General features: G+C 41.4%; 1 protein-coding gene and 1 pseudogene across 1 annotated transcript; one reads left to right on the forward strand and one right to left on the reverse strand.

Annotated features, from left to right (window-relative positions):
* Positions 1-698: 698 nt before the first annotated feature.
* NFKBIZ (NFKB inhibitor zeta) lies at positions 699-11,915 on the forward strand. The gene is made up of 12 exons (XM_010966369.3): positions 699-1,368; positions 3,515-3,654; positions 4,144-4,174; positions 4,297-4,400; positions 4,498-5,276; positions 5,975-6,080; positions 6,465-6,611; positions 6,804-6,867; positions 7,164-7,333; positions 8,193-8,303; positions 8,434-8,601; positions 10,495-11,915. The coding sequence occupies exons 1-12, from the start codon at positions 1,083-1,085 to the stop codon at positions 10,546-10,548; spliced, it is 2,160 nt and encodes a 719-aa protein (XP_010964671.2). The 5' UTR covers positions 699-1,082; the 3' UTR covers positions 10,549-11,915.
* Positions 11,916-17,178: 5,263 nt separating this feature from the next.
* LOC123611717 (U6 spliceosomal RNA) lies at positions 17,179-17,275 on the reverse strand (annotated as a pseudogene).
* Positions 17,276-18,873: the final 1,598 nt, after the last annotated feature.

Genomic DNA, 18,873 nt, shown 5'->3' on the forward strand with positions numbered 1-18,873 from the left:
TCCTATTTACTCATAATTGATTTCTTTTAATACAGTATGTGCGTACTTACTTTTCATTCTTACAAGATTATAATGTACTTGAAAGGACAGACATAGTCATGTTTTCAATCATGTTTTGTTCCTGCTAACTCCTAGCCACGGTTTTAGCAAGTAATAGAACAATTTAAAAATTTGTGTAACTCCATGAAAAAAAAAGTACTTAAGACAGGAAAGAGCGAAATTCCTGTGTTTATCCGACAGTGTAAAGTTATGCAGAATAAAAACTACATATATGTAAATACAGACACATACAGGTATTCTATCATTTGGCTAAGACGGCTTTGTCCCGGTATTGAAGGATACAGGGGTGTAGGGCACCGTTCTTACTAAGTTAAGAAGAGACGGGCCCTTAAGAACCTTCCAGAGACGCCTTGGCTGCGGTTGGCAAGAAGCTCCCCGCCAGGGCGGCCGAAGGGATGCGTGGCGCGCACCTTCCAGCGCTTCCTACTCGGCGGAACCAGGCCGACCAGTTCCCACCGCTGCCTCCCCGCCTCCCCGCCTCCCCGCCTCCTCGCCGCCCTCTGCGAGCCGAGCCCCACCCCGCGCGCACTCTTCCCGGGTGCCCAGGCCGGAGTGCGCCCAGGCAGGGCGGGCCCCGGCATCTCTCGGCGGGCGACCGGGCCGGGGGCCGGGAGGCCACGCCGTGTCGGGGTTTCTAGGTGAAGGGCGAGAAAACAACCGGCCGGTCTGGGCGGAGCCGGGCGGGCGGGGCGAGGGCGGAGGGCATATTGCCTCATCTTGTACATTTTACTGGAAACGGGGCGCATCCGGAGGAGGGGCCGGGAGGCCGCCCAGACGCCGCCAATGGCCCGGCCGGGCGCGGTGGAGGCCGCCGAGGCGGGGGCCCCTTCTCCCCGCCCCTGGCCTCGAAGGCCGGTTTAAATAGTCGTGCAGCCCCGGGCCGCGCCCGTGCCCGCGCCGTCCTCCCGCCGGTAGGTCCCTGAGTCCATCGCAGCCGCAGCCGCAGCCGCAGCCGGGAGGCAGCCGCGCGCAGCAAGCCGGTGGCACAGGTGTTGGGGTCCCGGAGCGCCTAGCCCGGGAGCATGATCGTGGACAAACTGCTGGACGACAGCCGCGGCGGAGAGGGGCTGCTGGACGCGGCCGGCGACTGCGGCCTCATGACCAGCCCGCTCAACCTGGCCTACTTCTACAACGCGTCGCCGCCCGCCGCCGCGCCCGGCGCCTGCGACGCCAGCTGCTCGTCGTCCGGGCCCTCGGCGCCCGGCTCGCCCGGCTCCGACTCCTCCGACTTCTCCGTCTCGTCCGCGTCCTCCTGCGGGGCGGTCGAGTCGCGGCCGAGAGGCGGCGCCCGTTCCGAGCGGCTGCAAGGTACCCACCCCCCCGGGCGGGGGCAGCCCTCACGGAGGGGACGGGGGTCTGTGCCGCCCAGATGTGAAGTGTTTCGGCCAGATGTTAGGTGGCCCCTGCGCCCGCCTTATGGCTAAACATCACACTAGCCATCAATATTAGGTCGCGACCGGACGCCGGCCCAGTGCTGGGCGTGTGATAGCCCTCCGTGCCCTTTGACCGTCTGAGTCCTAGGCGCCATCAGCTGCCCTCGTAGCTTGAAACGCACAGTTCTGACTTCTGGGGAGGGGGCGGGAATGGCCCACGTTCGATTTTCTCTTTTCTTCTTTCTTGTTTTAAAAACCACCTTTATTAAGTTATAAATCACAGACTGTGGCGAGATTTTGCATCTGATGTAGGTGTAACTTTTTCTTGTGGCTGTTTTAGTGAACGGCTGTAGCTGGCCATAAGGGTTTCAAGTACTGTTTCAAGTCATGATTTATTTCTTCCTAAGTAGGTACTTGTGGAAATTTTAAATAAAACGACTTAATCTTAAAGAAAGGAAACCGATATTATCAAGATGTAAGGTGAAGCTGGACTGAAAACCAGTTTACACCTTAAGTTTGATTTTTCCGAAGTCTGCCCAGAATTTCTGCGGTCTTTTTTTTTGTTTGTTTTATGTACTTTAGAATGGTTAGGCCGTATCTGACAAGGAAAAAGTGTATCGTTTCCTTTATTCGGCTGTGAATTGTTAGTTTCTTTTCTTAATGAACTGAGTGGCCTAATTGGGAAAAACAGGATGCCACTGTGGGTAAGAACGTTTAGATAATCTCAAATGTTGGAAAATCTAATTAGAGTGATTTTAAAGAACGTTCTCTTTTGGGTATTCCCCACTGCTAAGCCACTCTCGTTTTGGTTATGTTTTATTTTAAAATGTGATTTTTCACTTTCATTTAAAAAGGTGGTTTAAACCAGTCAGTTGTACAACACACTCTCTGTATGTTAAACGTGTAGCAAATACAAAAATTGTGTATATGTGGGTGTGTACTTAAAACGTTTTTTTCTCCACATTTGGCCTTCATCTGGCCGAAAGTATTTTGCTAGTTCTTTGGTTTACCGTAGGGGATTTCTGAAACTGCATTTTTCTCTGTGACATTGAATTATTAAATAGCTGTCATTCCCGAGAAATGCTGTGTTAGATTCTGGCAAGATATTCCTAAACTTAAACATAAAACCAACTAGTTGTTTAATTTGCCCTATCATTGAGTTGCTTCTCTCATATATTAATGATATATATGTTCAAATTATGCCTTGTTGTTTTGGCCCATCTTAGCTTTTCCCCTCTCAAAGGAGTTGCTAAATTATTCATTTCCTGACTCTTTGTGTGTTTACTTTGTGCTCAACTTGTCCCGAGAGGTTGTGACACAGTAGTGGTCAGAGTGGAATGCTGTACTACTCATTGACTCCATTTTAAAGTGTATTTTAAAGCTTCAATATGAAAGAAGATTATTTCCTTTTTACTTAGAAGGCCTATGTGAGCAATTCCAAAAGCAGTCGGTGAGGGGAAATCCTGTGTGTGTACGCGGAAATGTGTTAAGCTCAGTGAATTTAAGCAGCTTTCTTGGCATAGCTGAACTGAGGGAACTAATAAGAAACTAACACATTGTTCATTGTTAGGCTTTGGTACATTGAGATCTTTGGAAGTTTGTTTTGTGCCTTCTTAGGTGAGTGGAATTGATAGACTTTAAAATTTCTCTGTGGATATAAAGCCTTTGGTTTGAAAAGCTAAAAGTTCATCATTTATCCCTTGCTCCCCCAAGGTTTTTCAAATGTCAAGAATAACTATAGATTTATGAGAGTTAGCGTGGCAAAATCTATGATCCTGTCTCGTGGGTGGATGGGGCTGAGAGACAGAGACTTAATTTGGGTTTAACTGTTGGCTCTGGGGACCCCCCATACCGTGTTTTTATGAGCTTTAATTCCTTACAGTGCCTGCTGGGGAAAGGTTTCAGGCAACATCGTCCCCTTAAGTAGGGCTGAGGCCTGACGGGCAAGGTCATGTTGGAAAGACTTTGCAGTCTGTTGGTCGGAGACTTTGTTACGTTAGACGGCTATGCTTTTGAGGTTATTAAGATTGGTGTCCATGAAGAGACTTAATTGAAATACGTTTTTGTTTTCTTTTGAACAGTTGAGCCCCATATGGGGGTTGGAAGGCAGCAAAGAGGACCCTTTCAAGGTGTTCGTGTGAAGAACTCAGTGAAGGAACTCCTGCTGCACATCCGAAGTCATAAACAGAAGGCCTCTGGCCAAGCCAGTGATGACTTCAAGGTGGCACCTAACTTTTTTGTTTTGGGTTGGGGATCAGGGAGGTTAGTCTGTCAGGATTATTACTCTCTGCTCACATAGGTCCAGTAAGTCTTTTGTAGACCAGAAAGAGAGCCTGTTTGTTTTCCTGTCTCCAATATTCCTGTCACTTAGCTAGGTACTTGGCAGATGTGCAAGAGAAATTTAATGAATGAATAAGTGAAGGTAAATTGGGGGCAAGGGGATTAATAGGGTTCAATTAAAACGGAGCATTTTTATTAGAAAGGGGAAACTCAAAGGGCCTTATTAATTTTGAACTAAGATGAAAAGTGAAAATAGGGGAAGTTGCAAGATAAGATGGAAATTAACATAGAAAATAAATATTGCTAGAATGGCTGTATCAAGGTTTATGGTGAGCTATAAAGAATGGTAGCGATAAGTCTATTTATTGGTATATATTAATCAGGAAACCATTTAATATACACTAAATTGGAAACTTTTTTTTCCTTATAGACACAGGGTGTGAACAGAGAGCAATTCACAGGTAAGAGTTACTTCTATTTATAATATTATGGGGGCTTTCGGGTAAAATAATGTAGTTTGACTATGGGTAAAAATTTGTAAAATAAAATGCTCACAGATTTCATTTCTTCTTCTTGGGTACAGAATTGAAGAACACAGTATCATATAGTGGAAAAAGGAAAGGACCTGACTCACTGTCTGATGGACCAGTTTGCAAAAGATCAACTTTTTTACATACCCAGTTTTTGGTATGTATTTAACTGTTTTCTTCTGGATGCCCTTTGGCAGTTATTTCTGGAATGATTTTGAAAGGGAGTATGCAATTTACTTTTCCTGCCTTTCCAGACACCACCTCAAACACCCACACCCGCAGAGAGCATGGAAGATGTTCATCACAATGAATCCAAACAGGAGAGCAGTGCCGATCTGCTTCAGAACATTATCAACATTAAGAATGAATGCAGCCCGGTGTCCCTGAATACTGTCCAAGTTAGCTGGATGAGCCCTGTGGGGGTCCCTCAGAGCTCCCCCCACGAGCAGTGTCAGGACTTCCACGGAGGGCAGGTCTTCTCTCCACCTCAGAAATACCAGCCGTTCCAAGTCAGCAGCTCCCCGCCCATGGTGGAGCAGGCTGCCATGTACCAGTACTCCCCACAGAGCCAGACCGTGCAGCCGCCGCCGCAGCACTACACCCACAACCCGACTCTGGAATACAGTCCTTATTCCAGAACGTCCCTGTCCCCCAGCTATGAACCAAACTTCTTTGATGATCAAGAACCACAGTTCTGCCTGAACCAAAGTTTTGCGTCCCTTCTAAATGATCCCAGGGAATCTGAGATTATCGCTGTTCCCACTCAGACCTCCCCCAGTGTTCAGCAGCCAAATGACGCGCCCCTACAAAACTTCCACATGATGCCACACGGTGCGTGTGAGGCCCTGGCGGGGCATGGTGCCACCCCTGCCCCTTTAAGCACGGCACTGCCGTTCCAGAACATCGTTGGAAATCCAATGAACACCACACAGTTAGGAAAGTCATTTTTCCAGTGGCAAGTAGAGCAGGAGGAAAGCAAATTGGTGAATATCTCCCAAGACCAGTTTCTTTCCAAGGATGCAGATGGTGACACGTAAGTATCCCTTTATCTCATTACCTTATTTGGTAAGCCATCCTTGTTGGACAGAGTGGGCATAGATTTTCTCTAGGCTCTGCCAAATTAGGTCTTAGTAAGAGGTTGGCTAATCAAGATGACTGGTGGAGGCAGAAGCTGCTGTTCAGTGATGGCTAATATTTTATGAAAGAGTTTTTGTTTCTTTTTTCTTTTCTGGCTGAATGAATTATCTGTTCTAAGTTAATAAAATATATATGTGTCTTTGAATAATTGGTTTTGAAAGACCAGCTTGGATTGTGTCTATGGAGCAAAATCAGTTAGATCATGATTAGTTGGTTGTGGTTAAAGTGTGAGTTGATTTGTAGATTGAGTCCTGATCTGTGCTAACATCTTTATGGCCTTGGGCAAGTTGTTTAACCTCTCTATGCCTCAGTTTCTGGACATGCAAAATGATACTACCTCCCTTATAGGGTTTTTATGAATATTAAAAATAATAGACTTAAAGCAGTCAGCATGGTGACTGGCATACTCACTTCTTCTGGTAGCCTAGCTTATCTTGTCGCAACTGGCAGAAAAGACAAATTATGCTCTGTACTGTTTCACTTGAGTACACCCACATACCAAGAAAGGGGCTAAAGGAAGAATTTTTTTTACAAGAAGGATGAACTTAGTGAAATCAGAAGCAATTCACCTCTTTTCCTTCTCTTTTTCCCCAGGTTCCTCCACATTGCTGTTGCCCAAGGGAGAAGGGCACTTTCCTATGTCCTTGCAAGAAAGATGAATGCTCTTCACATGCTGGATATTAAAGAACACAATGGGCAGGTGAGGACCTTGACAGGGAAACGGCAAAGATGTGGTCATGGCGAAGAAATGACGGCTAGTCTCATATTTATGTGTAGGTCATTTCAGAGTCCTAGATCAAGAGAGTTCAGTTAATATTAACTTCAGGATGTTGACTCTTTGTCACTGTCAACCTTGAAGTTATTAACATTAACTTTGTAGTTATTTGATCAAAGACCAACTGAGTATAATAAAGCCGCACCCTAAGCTTTTTAGTTTCCTTGTGTTACAAGGTCTTATTGCTTATTAATAGGATTTATTTTCTCTACATGGATTTTCCTCTCAGTCTTAGCTTAGGCTTATGTTCCTTGTTATGATAGTGTTACATGTTTTTAAAAATATTTTTTTTCCTCTGAATGTCCACAGAGTGCCTTTCAGGTGGCAGTGGCTGCCAATCAGCACCTCATTGTGCAGGATCTGGTGAACCTCGGGGCCCAGGTGAACACCACTGACTGCTGGGGCAGAACCCCTGTGCACGTTTGTGCGGAGAAGGGCCACTCCCAGGTGCTCCAGGTAAGAGGCAGCGAGCCAGGCTCCCATTATCATAGGGCCAGAGGGATAGGGCGTGGAGATTAGAAGTCCAATGTAGGTTGCCTGTTGCAATAATCTCTTTTGAGTTGACTTACTCCTTTTCTGGAATACTTGTAGATGAGTATTTGTGCAGCTTGCCTTTTGCTAACAGATATGTGTTTTTAACTTCTGCAGGCAATTCAGAAGGGAGCAGTGAAGAGTCATCAGTTCGTGGATCTTGAGGCAACTAACTATGATGGTAAGCAATTGACACATTCATTTTTTGGGTGAAGAAATATTCAGAGAGAGGGGCCCATTAGTTGTAAGGGTATTAAGTTCTATACCAAGAAGGAAGAGAGGTGTAATTCAAGCTAAAATACTCTATAGAAAGAGTTAGCACTAATACCCACTGGAGGGGTTACTCAGATTGCTTTACTGCTTCATGCGGAGCCCACGTGTACATCATACGAGAGGCCATCCTCAAGGCTTGTAGTTATAGAGCAACTGAAAGACTTGATGGGATGCTTGACCGCTGCTTTATTATACTTTTTCTAGGCCTGACTCCTCTGCACTGTGCAGTTTTGGCCCACAATGCTGTGGTGCACGAACTCCAGAGAAATCAGCAGCCGCATTCACCTGAAGTTCAGGAGCTTTTACTGAAGAATAAGAGTCTCGTTGAAACCATTAAGTGTCTGATTCAAATGGGAGCAGCAGTGGAAGCCAAGGTAAATTCACAGAAGGGTTTGGAAATGGGATGTAGGGGAGAAGTGGTTATAGTAAAAGGTCATGTTCCCAAGTATAAGTTAAAGCTTTTCCCTCTTTTTAAATTAATGGAGTGAATAGTAATGTATAGATAGTTCAGAAGCTTAAATTTTAAAAGATCATCTCATCTGCTTTTTTGATTCGCTTTTGGATTATTATCCCAAAGATCATTTAGCTGTAAAATAAGTTACTCTTTGAAAGGAAATGGAAATGCTTGAAAATTGATATTTTCATTTTGGCTTTCACTGTCATACATGGATAATTAAGGTAGTGCTTTTTGTAAGGATTTCTTCATTGTTTTGGCATCTGGACTTAATCTTCTGTTTTTTAAACTGGAAAAGATTTTATTCTCTTTAAGTTTGAGCTTTATTTACTGAGTATCACCTATATACAGGGCACTAAGTTAGTGGCTCTGGGGGAAAAATACCTAAATCATAAGCAACTTGGGTCCTTGGGGAGCTTACTGTCCAACAGAAGAGGTGAGAGATACAGCTTGTTATAAGTTACAGAGTGGCCACCAAGTTTGGAAACACAGGTGAATCCATAATAAGTGATTTCTTGTATTATGTTACAGTACATAATAAAACAGTATCATCTATGCTTCTGCATTTTATGACCACCCTGAATACAGGGTAGATGTGATAAGAGGCATATTAACAGGGAATTTAGGAGGAATGAGAGATTCCATGGAGCTTGGGGTGAAGGAAGGCTTTGTGGAGAAGGGAGTATTCAGAGTGAGTCTGCAAGAATGAGTCAGACATGTGAGAGACGGCGAGCGTGGTGTCTGAACATTCACTTCTCTCCCCCTCTTGCCTTGACAAGGATCGTAAAAGTGGCCGCACAGCCCTGCATTTAGCAGCTGAAGAAGCAAATCTGGAACTCATTCGCCTCTTTTTGGAACTGCCTAGTTGCCTGTCTTTTGTGAACACAAAGGTACTTTTAGAAAGATTCAAGAATTGCACGAGAGTTGGGATGACCTTCTTTATACCTTATTCAAGCTTTTGAGCTGCTTTCATGAAAGTCTTCCTTCCTGATGGGTGTCGTTTCATCTCTTGGTCTTCAGGCTTACAATGGAAACACTGCCCTCCATGTCGCTGCCAGTCTGCAGTATCGGGTGACGCAGCTGGATGCCGTCCGCCTGCTGATGAGGAAGGGGGCAGACCCAAGCACTCGGAACCTGGAGAACGAACAGCCAGTGCACTTGGTTCCTGATGGCCCTGTGGGAGAACAGGTGAGGGCCACAAAAGGGAGAAGAAGTACTTTCAGGCACTTGGTCAGAAACTTAAGGGGCAATGAGATTGTGCAGGGCGGAGGCCAGCTGGTGGTGCTCTTCAGGTGGGCTCTGTCAGTGTCTGTGTCTCACAGTGGTCCCTGTAGCCCTTTGGGGTCAATTGCTTTGTTTCCAAAAGAAGATGTAAAAATTTGAGGGTTTATCCCTGAACCCCGAATGGTCAGAAGTCAGGTAGTCTTTTCTTTTCTTCCGAGACATAAACTTGGGTTTGGAATAAGTCAGAATGGTTTGAAGTCTGGAAGTGGATGAAAGAGGAGGAACCAAGGTTCCTGCAGACACCAAGGAAAGGGAATCTTAGTTTTGTGAGTAAGTGATGAGCCTTCAAGTATCGTGGGTATTAAATGAGTCAGTATCTGCCGAGAGTTCAGAATAGTCCCAGGCACATAGTGAGTGCTCAGTAAATATCAGCTGTTAACAAGGATTTCTGGCTACTAGCTGATATCAGATAAGAAATAGGAAGGTTACTTATGTAATTGAGAACCTAGGAATATTTTGTATTTTAAATAAAATTGTGCTTTACATATCATATGGTTATATATTACATTTAGGGATTAAACAGTTTCACATGACTAAGCTTTTCTTGATAACAAGAACTGAATCCTTTAAGAACTTAAAATATTTTTGATGAAACTCTTTTCCTGGAGGGATTGTGGCTGTGGGTCATTGCATACTTTAATAATCACAAAATAAAACATATGGAATGCAATTCAGCCTTTCCTTTGATTTATAACCCTCATTATGACTGTAATGTTATAGTAACTCACATTTGTAGAGCTCTTTATAGCTTAAAATGAATCTCTTGATAATCTGTAGAGTTTTCCTGTGTATTATACTGCTTAATAGTTAGGAAAACTTCACAGTGTAAAGGTTCAGCTGGGAAGACTGAGACTCAGAGTGGTTCCAGAGGGTAGGAACCATCCTTAAGGAGTAAATGGCGAGTCCTAAGCCCAGTGTTCACTTCTGCTTCGCTGTTTGTGGTGTGCAGTCATAGAGCAATGTTCTCAGGGACTACTGAGTATGGAGAGCTGTTTGACTCTTCACTAAATATTCTCAGATTACTTGCCTTTCTGCTTCTGTATTTGTGTGTCTCTGTGTGTGGAGGGAGGGGCTTTTCCTTTGCTTTTATCATCAGACAATGGTCATTCTAGCAGCTATCAGCTGCATCTCCCACTCCAGTCCTCTTTCTTCTAAGCTGTTGCTTCGGATCTGCTGTGGGCTGAGAGACAGATAGTAAAATTTGTCAGGCTCGGGTATAAAATCAGTTAATAGACTGAATGAGCCTGAGGGCTTTCCTATGATCCACATAGTTATACACAGATGCTTTAATTCTTGGATATCATGACAGCTATCTTGACTCGAAGGGCATTATAGATTTACTTGTGTGTGTGAGGTGGGTTCTGAGTTCTTGGTTGAGGTTGACTTCAGGGTAGGTGAGATACTATAATAACCACAGTTCCTGCCTTATATTAAATGTTCTCATAAATAACAAGAGGAAAGATTCGGAAAAGAATATAGGTCTTAGTCAAACTGTGGGAGATTTTCAACTTCAGATAATTTTTAATGGAGATGCTTTACTTTCTTGTACTCAAACATCATTATAGGAGATCTGTAATAAAGTTTAAAAGGAATTATAGTCTTTTTTAAAAAATCACCCTAAAATCTTGACATATATTGTTGCGTATTTCTTCATATATTTACTTACAAGTAGACAGGAATGGTGTAGAGCTTATATACTCTACACCATTTCTTACATGAAAGGAAAGAAACTGAAGGAAATGTGGTACTTTGATTGTGAAACAGAAACCTCACAGATGCTGTTGGTTTCCTTTCCAGATCCGCCGTATCCTGAAGGGGAAGTCCATTCAGCAGAGAGCCCCACCACACTAGCTCCACTGACTCGGAGCCTGCTCGGCAATACTCACTGTCAGTTAGGCAGTCCTAATGTATCTGTACATAGACCATTTGCTCTGTATTGGCAAATGTAAGTTGTTTCTATGAAACAAACATATTTAGTTCACTATTATATAGTGGGTTATGTTAAAAGAAAAGAAGAGGAATATCTAATTCCTCTTGGCAGATTTCAATATTTCACATCCAGGTATCTGGAATCTAGACATCTGAATTTAATCTGAACGGTAAAATTGACTTCAGTTAGCAGTAGCTTTTTGGGTAGGAAAAGCCTTTGATTTGTGGCATAAGGCATTGCTCATGTAGCTATTGCCAGTTTAAAAGGAGACAGATTGTAAACTTTTTTACATTTTAAAGAAAAATGAAAGCATTTGAAAGTTAAAAAACACATCTGGATATAGTGTTGAGGCTTCGTTTGGCCTGATGCAGTACCTGAGAGTTACTGTTGGTGGTGGAAATTCTGGTCATTGGACTAGATGAAAGGTACCATGGTTAAAGTTTGATCTTTGCAAACTGTACATAACTGTTATTTTTGTCTTTTAAAATATTTGTACATATATGGTCATTAACACAAATGGCCACATTTGAAATGTGTAAATCAATAAAATAGAGAACAAGTGAATTGTCACTATTCTTAAAAAGTTACACATGCAGAGGAGCTGTGTGATCACCCATCTACCATCTCTGTAGGTGAGACAGATGGGGAGTTGTTCCCTTAGTGGCTGGCGGAGCTCTGTTTGAATTATAAACATGCTTCTTCTCATGCATTGAGATGAGACACCTGATTTGCAGGGAATTGCATGGTGTTAAAGAGAATACCTCTTTATGACTCACTTTCTAGAATTTGTGACTTACTTGCTCTGTTGGAGTTTTTGTTTTACCTTTATAGCAGCAACAAAAAGTCACTATTGAAACATGTCTTCTTGGGTTTCTGTTCTCAAATAATGATAAGGCACCATGATGTTTTATACTACCATTCAGAAAAAAGTCTTATTTTTTAGTAGCGTTAATCCCATTAATATTATTTTGCTCTGGCATCCCCTGAGTAATGTATTTGGCTTTGATTGCACATTAATTATTTGTAATATATTTGATTCATTAATTTTTTTTTAAATGAGAAGTCTTGTAAGCAACTGACTGACTAATCATCTTTGTAGCTAAGTACTCAGATCCTTTTAAAAAAGATAACCTTTGGATCGATCACATTGTTTGACCCTGTATGTCTTGTGGACAAAAGTTAGTTATAGTTATTTGGTATCTGAAAGTATGGCTGTGATGTGAACCAGTCTATTCACACTTATGGAAAAACTTATGCATGGTTTTAAATAAACATTAATTCATTGATATTGTTTGTCTTAAAGATGTGCATTTTTTTTCTAGTACTTTATTTCTATTTCCCAAGGTTGAAAAGTACTATTAATTACTAATCTAAAAAACTTTAAATTAGCCAGTATATATTAATTTGGGTTTTTTTTGAGAACATGTTTCCTGAAGTTCTTTAAGAGTTAACATCAAAACACCCTTTGCCAAGTTCATTAGTAGAGATTTATTAGATTCTGAAAATATTGTGGAAGTTCGAAAGATATTGTTTATTATTTAGAATTTTATGTGCTAAAAAAAGCTAAATCTCTATGTTTATGACTTTACTTTTCACTTTATTTTGTGGGCACAGTGAACATAGGGAAAACAATTTGGAGATTACCAAGACCATCCTGAGAGATGTAAGCCTGGGAACAGCAGGAAATGGGGTCCTTCCCTTTCTCACGATGCCAAACACATCAACATCTCTGTCAACATGAGTCAACTACTGCTCATATATTCTAGTTCTTGTAACTTCTTTTGAGAATCTGGTGAAAGCTGTGAATCGTTTCCCTGGAGAAATTCACCTGTCTGTGTATACACAAATGCTGTTTACAGTATTAGGGGCTTCACAGCCACCAGGAGCCCTTAACTCTCAAGTTAAGAACCTACTGTAGTTCTATTTCTCTACACCAAATATAATTTTTCTTCCTTCATATAAATGAAATCTCAAGAGTAATTTGCATTGCAAATAACAGCCTGATAACCAGAACAGTAGATATACTGAGCATAGATATACTGTGCATAGATACACTGTGAGCTTTTTCTGAAGTGAGTGTGTACATTCTCTTAATTCCAAATTCCCTCATAATTAAGTAATTGAACCAGTGCTTAGCAAGCATGTGATTTTGTGTGTGTGTGTATTTGTGCAAAGCTGCCTGATAGATAATCTGAGTCATTCAAAGACATACAAGGCATATTTCTTATCCTTCAGGTACATAAGTGGGAGACACGGCATGCACCTTATTAGATGTCATAAAAAAAGGGGGAGAATTACAAAGATTGAGAAGAGGAAGACTATATATCTGAATGGGGAGAACTAGGGAGACTTCAGGGTAGAGCATTTGAGCTATATCTTCAGAAGAGTTGATTTGAATGTTCATACAAGGGGAGAGGGAGGTGAATGAAACCAAAGGACGTAAACCAAGGCAATAGTAGCAAAAGTATTTTGGGAGAACCACAAGTGATACAGTGAAGCTTGGTTAGCATCTGGGTGACCAATAAGTTTCATCCTGTGTTCTACCTCTAACTGGTAATACCCTCATGAGTAGCATGTTGAGAAAGACCAAGCAGTCAAGGGGCTTGGCAGGAGAGAGTGCTGTAATTGATTAGCCATATCTGCCATACGGGTATGGGGTAATGCCTGATGGAATGTTCCTTAAAGAATGACCCCCACAGAAGCCAAGACTACCAGCTCATTGCTGCAAACTCAGTGCCCAGCACAATGCCTGGCATATAGTAGGAGTTTATAAAATGGATCGGTTAAATGAGTGAATAAATGTGTGCTAATCCTGGTTGGGATCATTGGTTTTGGAGGGAAGTGGTGTTTTGAGCTACAGATAGACTAGAAAGTACTAATGAGTTAATGACTATCATAGTTCTGAACTTAACTCAGCCATATAATTTAACAATGATATCAATGATACGTTGATGCAGAATGGTATAGTTGTACTCTTTCTTAAAAAATCAGGCAGTCATTCTGTGCAAAGAATTCACTCTAGTACTGTAGTTTGGTGCTTCACCAAGGAATTCCCTCAAGTGTCAGAGACCCTATCTTTCAGCTCTATTTGTTAATCAAATCAGTAGCATTTATTATCCTTTCTATTTTTGACTTAATCAGGAATGGAGAATTTCCTCAAACTCCTCTAACCTTTAATAAATGTCAACTTCTTAAACTCAGTACTGCTCACTTCCATTTTCTGATACTATCAGTTCTGTATTGAATGTGACTCCAGGAAGAAAGCAACTTCAGCCACTGGCTAAGTTCTTGTTGGTCTCTCTGAGACCAGGCCTGGGTACAAACTTTTAGATTACTACTGGGTCTTTGGTTTTCCTGCTAGTGCCCTGAATTTGTCCTTGAGAGGTGGGGAGTGACTGTCTTTTTCTTTATCAGAGGCTCCACATCTCTCCCAGTATCTGACACATAGTAGATGTTCAATGAATACATCTTACATTGAATTTAATTCTATGGTTTCCTTTTTAATTTATATTTTCTCAGTGTATATTATACTTCAATTTATTAACATTGTATCATTCACATGGAATTTACAGTTTCATCCAGAAAGACTTTTTTTTAGAGACTTGTGATTTTATTTAATTTTACTTTATTTTGTTTTATTTTTATTGAAGTACAGTCAGTTACAAAGTGTCACTTTCTGGTGTGCAGCACAATGTCCCAGTCGTGCATATACATACATTTATTTGTTTTCATATTTCATCCAGAAAGACTTTTATCTTCAGCTATACACCAAGTCTGGGTTCACTTAATTTTCTCAGCGCCCTCACTCCACCTTTGGAGTGGGCTATGATTTAATCCCTGCATATACCAGAAACATTGCACAGGTGGCCCATTTCCAGGAGGACTATGTGGAGATTGCTCTCAAAGTGTGTCTAACTTCCTTATGGGTGTTTTTTGTCCTCCAACCCCATGTTCCCTGCTCTTCTGTGACACTATTCCCTTTTTTATCAGTGCAAGAGGATTTGGGGTGAGAGCAGCCAGACAGCTGGTCTAACTGCTAAGTGCCTTAGGTTCAAACTCTCAGGCTTTCATGGACATCAGCATCTTTTGTGAAGCTTGTTAATCATGCCAATGCCTTTGCCCCACTCCTAACATTCTGAATCATTATCTTTGGGGTTTTTAGGGCTTCCGGCAGGTACCTGTGAAGATGATTCTAGTGCACAGTGTAGTCTACTTTAATTAAGGAATGCAGATTTCAGAGAGTAGCTGTGGCTGGTCGGTAGTAATGGAATGGGTTGCTGGAACCCACGGAGATGAGGCAGCAAACTGATGAGTGCCTGCTGTGTGCTAGACATGTTAGATCTCGTGTTACAGAAACTAGCTTTGAAGGAGAGATCAGGAGTCACCTAAACTGTTTTTTTTTTTTTTTGTTGTTGTTGTTTTCTTTTTCTTTTAGAAAATACTTTGAGGTTATCTGATTCTTAATCCTCAGGTATATTAGTTTCCTAGGACGATGTAACAAATTACCACAAACTTGGTGGCTAAAAACAGAGAAATTTATCCTCTTACAGTTCTGGAGGCCGAGAGTTCTGAAATCGAGGTATGGCAGGACCACACTCCCTCCCAAGGCTGTAGGGAGAATCTTTCCTCATCCCTTCCAGTTTCTAGTAGCTCCATGTGTCCCCTGGTGTGGCAGGGTAACTCCAATCTCTGCCTCCATCTTCCCATGGCCTTCTCCCCTCCCTTTTTTCTTCTCTGTGTGTCTCTTATGGGTCACTTGTCATTGGATTTAGAGCCCACCCGGATAATACAGGATGACCTTATCTTGAGATTCTTAGTTACACGTGCAAAGACCCATTTTTTAAATTGAGATCACATTCCCAAATTCTGAGGTTTAGCACTTGGATGTATCTTTTTCGGGGGGGCTATGATTTAACCCCTAGGGAAGACAAGCAATGTGTATCCCTCATAACTTTCTAATTATTCTTTCTCTAATCTCATTTTTCTTACCAATCCAAAAATTTCCAACCATTTGGCATATCCTTACAGAAACCTAACAAGGTTTTCAAAGGCCCAGTATCGCTTATGGACTCAGATGCAAACACTGGTTCTGTTTCACAAAGCCGTCTTATTTAGCTTCCCCCATCTGTTTAATCTCGTCTTCCATGATACCCCAACAAGCGGTCAGGCGAGTCTCCTCACCGCTCAGCAGATGCCCTGTTTATTCCTGTCTCTAGCTGTGCTCTTGCCTATCCAAATTCTGGGTATCTGCTTGGGTGCCACTTCCTTTATGAGTCTTTTCCCAATTCATACTGACTTCTCTTTTGCCGGAACTCTTGGAATTTAAACTCAGTTCCTATAACATTAAATCTGATATTTTTATGGTATCCCAGTCTTAATTATTATAATCTGGAAAGTTGGCTCTGAATCACTGACTAGCAGCATTTGTTTTTAAAGACAACTTTAAATTTTTTGGGTGACTGATATCTCTAGGGATACAAGAAGGTCGCTGGTGATGGACAGATAAATCATCACTGTGGTAGGAAGAACTCTAGATGGACTGTGATCTCTGCCCCTGGTACTACTCCTATAATTGTGTTATGTTACATGGCAAAAGTCATTTTTCATTTGTAATTAAGGTTGGTAATCAGGTGTCCTTAAACTAGGGAGCCTATCCAGGTGTACCTGGTCTAATCACCCGAGCCCTTTTAAAGCACAGCGTTTTCTTTGGCTGGTCATCGAAGAGGAAGTTAGATTCTAAGTCTGAGAAGGATTCAGTCCACAATTATTGGCTTTGAAGATGGAGGAAAGTGCTCATCAGCCAAGAAATCCAGGTACTTTCTAGTCACAAAGAAAACGGGATCTCAGTTCTACGTGGCTGAAGAAGGGAGTTCTGCCAACAAGCTGAATGAGCTCGGAAGTGGATTCTTCCCCGTAGCCTTCAGGTAAAAGCTCAGCCCAGCTGACACTTGAGTTTATCCTTGCATGATACTCCATGCAGCGAATATAGCCAAGCCTAGCCACACTTCTGACATGCGGAACTGTGAGGTAATAAATGGGTGGTAGTTTAAGCGTTTCAGTTTGTGGTAATTTGTTTGGCAGCCATAGAAAATTAATACAATCGGTAACAAAGGATTTGAGCTTGTAGTGAAAATTTACACATTTCCTGCTATTTTTTTTTGGCTTCAGTTTTATTGAGGTATAATTGGCACACAGCACTATATAAGTTTAAGGTGTACAGCATAATGACTTGACATACATAAATTGCAAAATGATGATTACAGTAAATTTAGATAACATCCATCACCTTATATAGTTACAAAATTTTTTTGTTTTTCCGTAAGGTAAGGACTTTTGGATCTACTCTCAGCAAATTTCAAATATATCATACAGCAGTGTTAACTATAGTCGTCACGTTGTCCATTACACCTTCAGGACTTACTTATCTCATAACTGGAAGTTTGTAACTTTTGACCACCTTCACCCAGTTCCCCCATCTCCCACCCCTCATCTCTGATAACCACAAATCTGCTCTATTTTTCTATGAGTTTGGTTTTTTAGATTCCACATATAAAAATACGGAGTGTGTGTGTTCATCCTTGTGCAGGGGCCATGAGAATCTTCTCTGTATTGTTCTGACTTTAGTATACGTGCTGCTGAAATGAGCATCCTATTCTTAAGTCTCCAAATCAGGAAGGGATGTTTTCCAGTAAATTGAGGTACTCAGTACATGTGGTCACTGCACAGGCTAGCAGCTCCCTTAGTTTAAGATACCTCTCTCTTGTCCATCAATTTCTCACTACAAATTGGAAAATTTCAGTGAAAAGAAAGTCTAGCTTCCTTATTGCCTATGTTTAAAAAAAAAAATCTACAAGAGGGCCCTTGAGCAGGAGAGGGTGATTAGAATGGCCTATTTGACCAGCAATACCATTGGTTCACCATATAGACTCTGACCGTTGACCTCTGCTATGAGACTGGGGCAGATCACTCTGCAGCAGCCAAGACTTCAGATGGAAGGACTTGTTTATAAAAGAAATATGTATGTACTCACTCACTTCAGGAACTGGTCAACAAATAGTTGCTGACGGTGCTTAGAAAGATGAGAACTGAATTTAGGGTTTCTTCCGCAGCCTAGAATTAGAGATGATGGGCAGGAGCTTTATTAGCTTAACAGGCTTCTGTTTCTCCAGTCACGCTCACATAACAAAAACGAATGGTTAGACATTCATTTGGGGTGCCTGTGTGTGATTCAAAAAGAACTTGTTCCCTATAAAATTTATTACTGAATGACTCATTACAGCATGATGATGAAAGTTAGTCTTCTAATTTACAGAGTTATGTATGTATTCTTTTAAAAGTCAACATTGTGAGGTATGATTTACGTACAATAAAATGTATAAATTTTAAGTGTATAGTTCAGTAAATGTATACACCCACATAACCATCATCATAATCAAGATATAGCACATTTCCTCACACGAGAAAGTTTCCTCATACACACCCACTGCTGTCAGCCCCTCCTTCCACCTGCTGCTCCAGGCAACCATTGATCTGACTTCTATCAGTATAGATTGATTTTGCCTCTTTTTGCATTCCCTGCAAATGGAATCAGATAGTGTATGTATGTGTATATATATGTGTGTGTATATATATATAGTGTGTGTGTGTTGAGTTCCTTTCACTTAGCATGTTTTTGTGATTCATCCGTATTATTGCATTTATTAGAAATTCATATTTTTATTGTTCAGTAGTATTTTATTGTAATAGTAACAATATTTATTAGCCTATTGGTAGATATTTGGGTTGTTCTAGTTTCTGGCTGTTATCAGTAAAGTGCTGTGAACAGCCTTTGTGTAGATATATGTTCTTATTTCATTTTGGTAAATGTCTAGGAGTGGAGTAGTTGGTTCATATGATAAGTGTATGTTTAATTTAAAAGAAATTGTCAAACTGTTTTCCAAAGTGGTTGTACCATTTTTCACTCTCAATAGCAAGAGAACCAACTATTCTCCATCTTCCTCAGTACTTGGTGTTGTCAGTCTTTTAAAAAGGTTGTGCAGTGGTACCTTATTGTAGCTTTAATTTATAACTCCCTGATACCTAATGAAGTTTAAGGTCTCTCCTCGTGCTTATTAGCCATGCATATACCTTCTTTGGTAAAGTGTCTATTCAAGTCTTCTGCCTGTTAAAAATAATTAGAGTGTTGGTATTATTATTATTGAGTTATAAAAATTTTAAACTACATTATGAATATAAGCTCACAGTCA

This window comes from Camelus bactrianus, chromosome 1 (assembly GCF_048773025.1).
Source record: "Camelus bactrianus isolate YW-2024 breed Bactrian camel chromosome 1, ASM4877302v1, whole genome shotgun sequence".
NCBI lineage: Eukaryota > Metazoa > Chordata > Mammalia > Artiodactyla > Camelidae > Camelus > Camelus bactrianus.